Source organism: Pteropus alecto, unplaced genomic scaffold (genome assembly GCF_000325575.1).
Source record: "Pteropus alecto unplaced genomic scaffold, ASM32557v1 scaffold3, whole genome shotgun sequence".
Taxonomy (NCBI): domain Eukaryota; kingdom Metazoa; phylum Chordata; class Mammalia; order Chiroptera; family Pteropodidae; genus Pteropus; species Pteropus alecto.
The window spans coordinates 70292733-70302667 of NW_006442484.1; the positions used below are offsets into that span (position 1 = coordinate 70292733).

The window sequence follows — 9935 nt, forward strand, 5'->3', positions numbered from 1 at the left end:
ATTCCTTCCATCTTAAAAACAAAAATACTTTACTTGATCTTCTACATCCATTTTACTATAGCCTTATAGACAGCAGCCTTGAAAGTTGGCTGGACTCCTCTCAACTTCATCTCTATCTTCTTCATCCTTATTAATCCACTTATTTCTCTCTCCATCATGCCACTACGCTGCTCTTGCTAAGGTCTCAATTTATAACTGACAAAACCAAGACATATTTTTCAGTATCTCTCTTTGGCATCTGACAAAACCACCAAATATATACTCTCAAAATTTTCTACTTTCCCTTCAGAGTTGTTACTTTCTTATCTGCAATATATTCTGGTTTCTATGTTCTAAGTTAAATACATTTGTATGTTTTATAGTATATATTGTCATAAATAGAATTTTTAGAAAAATTTTAATGGGACTTAATTTCTGAATCTTTTGTTTCACATTGCAGTTTGCTGGTTACCTGGTAACAAGGCATTTAAAAAGATAGGGAATGCAGTTAGCATTAATATATTGGCTAGGCGGAAAACCAGAGGAGAGAAGGATCATTTTATAAACCATATAAATGTCTAGCCAATGTATTGTGTACGTGAAACTAATAAAAAAATTTTTTAAAAAAAGAGTTATTACTTAGAGATAAATTATACATTTTAAACAATGTTTTATATGTTCTAAATTTGCTCATCTTTTTAAAGAAAAGTAGCTATATTATATTTTCTAACAAATGTTAGAAAATAAAACAATCTTTCCTTCAAGGGAAATATAATATTTTGATAATAAATGTGAAAATAAATGGTTTTTAAAAGAAATTTGTTACATAAAAAGTATTTTGAAAAAAATGTTTATTGTTGCCTAAATTAATAAATTAGTAAAAATAATAAAATTAATTAAAATACATATCGGCAACTTCAAAAAGCTGGAGAACTAATTTCTATTTGTTTTTAAATCTATCAAGCAAAGAATTTTAATAGGTGTTACACTCGTTACAAACTTTCAAAAATATACTTTCCAAGTAGTTTATCGGAACAGCTACTTGACATCAGGAAAGATAGCAATTACTACTGGATTTCAACAAGAACCTTTAAATTATTGGACAGGATTGAAAAAGTATGATTAGTAAACATAGCCAATGTTACAATTCTTTCATTTGAATCTATGTATTTTTATATGATATCTTTTTCAACTATGACAGCTATTAAAACCAAATATTCAAAAAACTGCATATAATTCCATTATTATTATATGATATTTTAAATAATTACATGTTTCACTCACTAGACTGTGAGCTATTTAAAAGTGGAGACTTTGTCTTCTTCATCTTTGTATCCCTAGGACTTTGACTATATGGCATACAAATAGTTATGCAATGTTTTGTGAATGAATGACAAAAAATACAGACAAGTACATTAAAATGAAAATATATACATACACACAAATACACATATACCCAAGTATATGTGTAATAGTGTAATATCTGATTAAGTTAACAAAATATTACCTAAAATGGGCTTAGCTTCAAATCGCAACGCTCATACACCAATTTGATGGTGTTTAATGGTTCAACTTATAATAATGACTTTCTTGATTAGGATATGTTCTCATAAATAAAGGTATCATAGTTATCCTATATAACACATGAGCATCTTTACTTTCAAAATGAATCATCAGTGATATAAGGAATGAATATAAAGTCAACAAAAAATAAAACAAAACCAATAAAAGAACGGTTTCCAGAACAGAACGATGGATAAATAACCCAACAAAAATAGAACTGTAAAAGCATTAAAACTTAGACTTTCAAAATAACAAATTAGAACTAAAAATCAAATAATAGCATTTTTATTGTAAGACTAGATTTATATCTACTAATCTCATTAAGAATGTGATGGCTACTTTGTGTAATTTTCACTATGGCATAAATTTTCTTTTTAAGCTATATTAAAAAATTTTCACCAAGCTATATATTTTCTTTTCAAGCTACATTTTAATTTTTTAAAATTAATAAATCATATAATTATTGATATAATTATTTCCCAATACTAAATTACACTTAATCCTCTATGGTAGTTAAAGCAAAGAAGCCCACATTACAATTTCATTGGAAAAAAATTAGATGCATACACAAAATTATATTCTATTAACATCTTTAATTCTAATTGCATCTATAAAAAGAAAAATTCAAAGAGAAAAGTAAGCCAAGTAAAAGAGAATAAATGCTTTTCTCAAAAAAAAGGATAAGGATTCATAGTAAATATATATTTTTGCTGATACAGCAATAAATTGCTAATAGTTTATAGGGATTATTATATTAACTGCATTCGGAAAAAAATTTATCTTGTAAAAGCTGACATACAAAATGGCTAAGTAAAACTTAACAGGATTTTATGAATGATATTTATCAATCTTCTGTGCCCAAACTATAACTAAGGTCTTTTTTTTTTTAAATACATTGCAAAGGCAGTATGAAATTTAAGAACATAAAATGTACAAAATGGAAGCTGTATTAAATAAAGCAGTAATTCTGTAGCAAATGATGTCACTGTTGTCTTTTTTAGAAACATTATAAAACTTCCTGGAAAGCTATCTCCTTCACTCTTAGGTTTATAGTCACCTTAATTATGTATGTTTGATGTTATCTAAAAATGTATCCATGGTCTATTGACTGTACTCTAATAGAGGTAAAGAAGAAAAAAAACAACGGAAATACTTAAAAGATAAAAACAAAATAAAAGTAAAAAGAGCAAGTCAAATTTACAAGCAAAACTATTCCGTTGATACCTACCTCCTGGAAATTCCATTAGCCAGAGATTTATGGCTACAGGATTTGGAGGAGAGGGGTGATGAAGTTGGGGACAAGTTGAGAGGGGCAATCAAACTGTTGATGATCTCAGTCAGCTGTGCACTCTGCAAGAAAAACAGTCAACTTTTTACTACTGCTAAGCAAGAAATGTGAGTTAAATCTCAGGTCTTTAGTGTCTATTAAATGTTTACCTTCTCATGAAATAAGTACATGTTTATATTTTTAGTAAATATTTTAATCTATAAAAATGATTTTTACAGCTGATTTTTCCATTTATTATGAGTAAATCTACATTTTAAAGTACTCCTTTTCCATATCCTTTTTTGTTTCAGTTCCTTTATCTAATCATCCTAACCTCTAAAACATTTGAACTCAGCTAATAGTATCTACTATTATATATATTTCCTTTGAGGCAGCCAAATTAATAGTAACAAAATCATAGCTATAATTTATTAAGTGTGTACTATGTGCCAGGCACTATACTAGGCACTACAATATTTCTCATTTTTACAACAAACCTGTAAAGTAGATAATATTAGAACCACTGACATTACTATATGCAAGATCAATTTACAGATGAGGAAATCGAAGCAAAGAAAGATTAAGCAGCCTGATTAAGGATTGTAAAGTTGGTAACAATGGAGCGAAGATTCAAATTCAGGCTTGAAGCCTATGCCACACAGTTTCTCAAATTTTTCCTAACTCAAAAATGTCAGTTTTTTTATTTTTATTTTTTGGTATTCAACATTTTCATTGGCTCTTTTCTCAAACTTAAATATATGTAACATTTCTGTAAGGTATAATAATCAAGTTATTCTCAAAACAACCACCTACAACAATTATAATAAACATAGGTTACAACAATGGAAATAGTACATTTCTACAAAAGAATGACAACTATTTTCATTACAAATGTAATTTGTGTTCATTATATAAAAAAGGGAAAGTATAGAGAGGTTTAAAAAGGAAAAGAGGATCACCTGTAATAATATTTCACAGAGAAAACCACTGCTAATATCTTGGTATATATCCCTCCCTCTAGACTAAGTTTTTTGAGTATATGCAAACATGAGAGTATGTGTGTGTATACACACACACACATAAACATGTGTGCACACACACACAGACACACACCCAACCACACACGCCATTTAAATTAAATCATGCCATATCAATTTTTAAAACCTGCTTTCCTCACCTAATATAGTGTGACACATTTTTTTAAATGTATAGATTTATTTCACTATTTTTATTAACTGCAATATATTCTATTATAAAACAGAGGGGTATATGAAGTTATTATTTTGAAAGTGCACACACACGCAGACACACACCCAACCACACATGCCATTTAAATTAAATCATGCCATATCAATTTTTAAAACCTGCTTTCCTCACCTAATATAGTGTGACACATTTTTTTAAATGTATAGATTTGTTTCACTATTTTTATTAACTGCAATATATTCTATTATAAAACAGAGGGGTATATGAAGTTATTATTTTGAAACTCTTCATTTGTATGAAACTAATAATATGCTATTAAAAATAATGAGACAAAATATGATAGAACTAAACCTAAAATTTGAATTCTTCAAAAAATCTTTTACAATAAAGAACCTGAAATGTTTTCACTATTTTTTTGAAAACTAATATGTACCTAATGACTTCATGTCAAAAATTATTACTCATTTTTAGATTAAAGCTCACTTTCAAATTGAAAGTGATACAAATTGAATCTTTATCCACTTATCAAGCATTTATTAGTTTATTCATGCAAATAAATTTATAGAGTATCTCATATTTTCCAATCTGAAACACTGATATACTCTTATTATTTCACCTTTAAAAATATCATCTAAAATATTCTAAGCCACTATAAGTTGCTGGTCAGGTATGTCTGATTAATTGGTCCAGAGGTATAGCATTACAACCAACCCGTAGTTTTACCCTAATGACCACCCTACTCATATACCTGAGTCCATATTTAGAATAGGAAATTCAGAGCAAAAATTAGAGTAAAAGTAAAATTAAGAGAGGCATAATGTGAACTCTGAAAACAAAAACTAATCAGCTTTAAAAGCCAAAACACTAGCTGTTGCTAACAAGGTTTCTAATGTAAATACCCCAGCATGAAAAATTTTTTTAAATTATTTAAAGTTATAGTCAACTTTCAATTTATGAACAAAATATATTATCTAAAAATACAAGTATGCATTAATACTGTGAATCAATGTTATTTTTGAAAACTGATGTCAGACTACATATTTTAATTGCCAACTTTTTAGTGCTTTTGAGATACATAAATATTGTTTGGTAAGCAAAACATTCCTCTAACAAAACTAATTTAATCAAGTTGGAGGATTACCGGATCTATATTAGCCAGTTCTCATATTAAATCTGGTTCCAATATGGTCAGTGAACAGTTATATACCAGTAGATTATCTTAAGAAAAATATGTGTAATATCAGGCTTGCCACCCTTGCCAGCCACTTAACTCGCCTCTAGACCATCTTCCTTAGTAAGTATTTGGAAACAATTTTTAAGAAATTGGTCTATAAAAACATTATTAGCATATGTCTAAAGAGCAAATAACCAGTTCATAGGCAATTTATTAATGACCTCTATAAATGATCGCTGCAGCTCCTTTCTTCCTCTGCTCTCCCTATGTCTAAAGCCATTACTGCTATTCTCACAACTACTGCATCCTTTCTCTACCAAAGCCTCTGTCTGGCACTCCTAAACAACAATGGGACCTAAAATAAACATGATACACAGGGCCAACTTCATGGGAGAGCTATCTGTGCAGCTGCACAGGGCTGCACTCAGAAGAGTCCTGTACTTGGTTTTTGATCTGCTGTTACCAACTTAAAACTCTTAGAAATTGTTTTCAACGAAAGGCTATCCAATTTCATGTTGCAGATGGTCCTGCAAATTAGCCAGTTCTCATATTAAATCTGGTCCAATCAAACAAATTGGTGCTAGCAAGGAGAAAGAAAAATAAATAAATCTCTTTCCAAGGAACAAATAGTGACCTACAGATAAAAAAGTAGAAGATCTGACTGACCAAACAAATACATTGTTCTGGAGTGTGAAATAAGTAGGGTCAAATTGAAAGAAGATCGATCCTATGGGATGAAGAGAGGGAAAAGAAAGAAGTGGGAATACAACCAATACTAATTTAAAACACCACTTATATGGTAAAGGGCATTCCAATTTAACATGATAATTACAAAAATAACTTACTAAATTATAAAATATTCATAAAAGTAATTTGATTATGCATTCCAATTAAGGAAAACTAGGCAATTGTAAATTTAACAAATATGGGGTGGGAGATGTTACACCATATTCTGACTCACCAGGATAGAAGATAATAGTAAACTGGTACTAAATTATTTCACAGTGTATGTCAGAAAGACTCAGAAAAATGAGGTGTGAGCACGCGTGAATCCATATTACCCAGTGGAACAATGTAATCATGCAGCTGAGCTCCCCACCAGGTACACTCTAGCAAATTCAGTCTGGTTGCAAGGTAACGAAACCCTAGAAAGCCAAGTTTGTTAAAAAGTCACCTAAGACTAAATCAAAATAAATGGTTTGATTTCAAAGGATATAAGACAGAATAATTAAACTTCTGGAATCATCTATAATAGGATTTAAATACCAGGAAAGGCTTTGGAATCAAAGTAATTTATTAGGAACTTCTTCAACTTTCTATTTACATGATCATTTTTCAATGATAAAACCCATGTTCCAATATTATCTTTCACTAAAAATCTCTACAACTAAATTAATCAACCATTCAGATCTATTAAGTTATACCAGTGTTCTTTCCCATGAAAAAAAGTCCGATAATGAGCAATTTTGTTAGAAGAAAGATTTTTCAAACAGTACAATAAATGAGTTATCATCCTATGACTATGTACTAACACTTTACATATTATATTTAAATAATCTTATATATCAATATAATAGGAGACCAGTCATATGCTACATATTTTACTTGTATTTAATGTCAAATTGCCAACTTTAATAAGCCATACTCCAAGCAGAAGCATACATTTATTCGAATAATTTATAAAATCAATTAAAAGTTATTTCGTGCGATTCACACTTTACTCGTACTTCTCATTACCTGTTTTTCTATGTTACGAAGAAGTAGTGTAGGGCTACTTGGTGACATTTCAAAATCTTGTTCTGGTAAAGGATCTTGACTCTCTTGGGGAATCTGAAGATTCCTTGTAGTGTTTAATGAAGTTGCTTGGTCTGCAAATTTTATTTGTTTTTTCAAAATGTCTTTTGGAAGTTGACATTCTTCAAGGATCACTATCCCCTAGGCAAACAGCAATTAAAGAATTGAAATGAAAACAAAACAAATTTACTGCTAAATCAACCTTAATGTTACAGTGCACTTGAAACCATGCTTCTTATTATCCCTTGGAAATCAGAAAATACACACTTGAAAGTACAGTTTAACTTTGTAAAAAACTGGCTGATTTAAAACATGTGCAGCTATAATAACATGTATGGTTTGATGGATTAGGCTTGTAAAATATTGTCATAAATTATATACATGTGGTTATTTTTCTTCTTATTGGTTTTAGTTATTAACATTAAAAGCACGATATATTTAGAATAAAGTTAAAGGCTTATACGCAGTACTTGAACATTTCAGACTGAAATTTAGAATATTTTTTGATATAATCTTCTGATATTTTGGTCACTAGCATTTCCATTTGAGTTTCTTATTTGAACAGTCCCAATTTCATAAATTAAAATACAAATCTTACAAACATCCAAACAACAATTTAACATGATGCTAACTCCTTTCAGAGCCCCAGTAAGGAGCCCCAAACCTGTTGCTGCCAGCCAGCAACCATGGGCAGGCACACACCAATGAGAGAAAATACTCTCTAGGCCAATCAAAGCTCTTGTTGCCTATAGGGTAGATGAGTTAATAATAAAGACACGTTTTCAACTTTGATGGAGTATTTTCTGAAATGTGAGTAACTGGAGGAATAAGTACAGATCTAGCTGCCTCTGAACAACCTGCCACACACACATTTTTTCCTCAACGAGCTTGCTAAACTTTCTCCCACATTCCCCAGCTTCTTCACTTCAATTGTTTCCACTCTTAGGTCTCTCAGAGACAACGGAGACAGGAGAGAAAGGAGAAAAAGGAGTACACAGATACGATCTTCATGATTGCATAGTCAGTTGTCACCGTAAAACTTCCTCCCTTCCTACCCCTTCTACTACATGTCCCCCAGCAAAGAATAATATTAATATATATTATCTATGTAGGTGCAGATTTTTTAAAAGTGCCAATAAGCCCCTACAGACTGGTTTAAATGGTATTAAATGTCCAATGTAGCTAAAATATATTCTTGTAATTAAAAAAAAAACAGCCTAAAACATTAATGTAAGTTTACAGTATTTCAAGATGGAACAAATTAAATGACTGCTGTGGGTCAGCTTATATCATGTATAAGTGCTATTTACAGGATGGAAACTGACTATAGATTATAACATGCTATATATGAGTAGTTTTAGTCTATACTATAATTTAGAGAATATATAACTTTTAAATGAACATATTCAGCTGTGGTATTACACGTACATTTTATTATTTTGTAGTAATATATTACCACTGATGATTGGTAAGAGTAACAAATAAATTATTATTTATTATTTTTTTACCTATACTTAACAAAAATGCTAGTAACTTTACAAAGAGAAAGGGATCCAATTTTTGATCATATCTCAATGACTACTTTCCTAGTACATACAAATATGGCCGTCAAGAAATCTGAAGAAATACATTTAAGTTTCTGTTTATTTGATATTTTAAAAATTAAATTATACTTGATAAATATAGCATCATCAATCTTGAAAACTCTTGAAAGTATCTGAAATATCCACTCAAAGTCTGTACAAGTCTCTCGCTAGGTTTTTCACAAGTACCTCATGTAAAAGAAATTCACGTTTTCACCATATCGATTTAAATGTAATTATCTTTGGTTTGATTACAGTTTATATTATGGGCCAGGCTGCTGTGAACTAGACTGATTTCATAACCCCTACTTATAACATTGTCTCTATGGAAAAATTGCTTCTGAATTTCAAAAGCCCAATTTCTAAACCTTAAGAATATTACCATTTTTAAGTAGGAGCCTACTATAATTACTTTAATGAAGAACAGTGTCCTTAAAATTTAACAGGGGAAACATTCATAGTCAACTTCATAATCTATTTATTTCCCCTTAAACTGTTGCCCTAGACAAAACTCTCACAGTGAGAAGAATGTACCATGATTTTTCCCTCCCATGGATCATCATAATGTACATTTTGAATACCATACAAATTTGTTTGTCAATAAAGGTGAATTAAAAAAAAATATCAGAAATAGTCTAGCAATAGATAAAACAAGGTAAATAACAAGGACAGGAAAATTCTTTAAAAAGATGAACTGTGATGACTGAGACAAGTGAAAACTCTAGCAAAGATGAAAGCAAATCAACTGCCCCAGAGAAAACAATTGTTTCTGGTATTAACACTAGCGATCCCCACCCCAACTCCATGGGTCCTCACAGAGGAGACATAGTGTGAAAAAATAACTGCCTCAGCAACATTTTATAATTTATATAAAGTCACCAAGGCTAATTTTAAGCAAAAATTGAAATGAAAATTTATTTATTTATTTTTTCAAAATGTACAATTTAAAAATAGGGAAGACCCTATTATAGGATAACAAGAAAAACCCAAAAGAGACCATTTAAGCTAGCCAGCCTCTCGACCAAGAATAAGTATTTAAAAATTTTTCCAGAGAGTGAGAAGAAGCTGTTGTCTTAGTGAAAAGCTAAAGCAGAGAAAAGGAGAAATATGAGAGTTGTAATGTGTTAACAAAGCTGCTCCAAAACCAAGGAAGAGGTGTTAATATCTGCTTTTTTCTCCTCCTCAAAAATTTAAGCAAAATTTAGGCTACCTGGAGTGTGTCAAAGAAGGAGCAAATGACAGCTTAAAGAACTAAAACTTGTAGGTCTACTAGCAGGTCTACTCAGTCACAAACTGTCACTTACTGAAATAGGATATTTACAAAAGAGCATGCTCAATCTCTTCCTCTCCCTCTTATCTCTCACCGAAA

General features: G+C 30.4%; 1 protein-coding gene across 1 annotated transcript in view; it reads right to left on the minus strand.

The window, feature by feature from the left end:
• Window positions 1-9935, minus strand: part of KANSL1L (KAT8 regulatory NSL complex subunit 1 like) — a 120620-nt gene that overhangs the window by 51863 nt on the left and 58822 nt on the right. The window contains exons 4-5 of the mRNA XM_015596468.2: window positions 6927-7124; window positions 2771-2892 (exon numbers count right to left, since the gene is read on the minus strand). Of these exons, the coding sequence (XP_015451954.1) occupies window positions 2771-2892; window positions 6927-7124 (320 nt within the window). The remainder of the gene's footprint in view (window positions 1-2770; window positions 2893-6926; window positions 7125-9935) is intronic.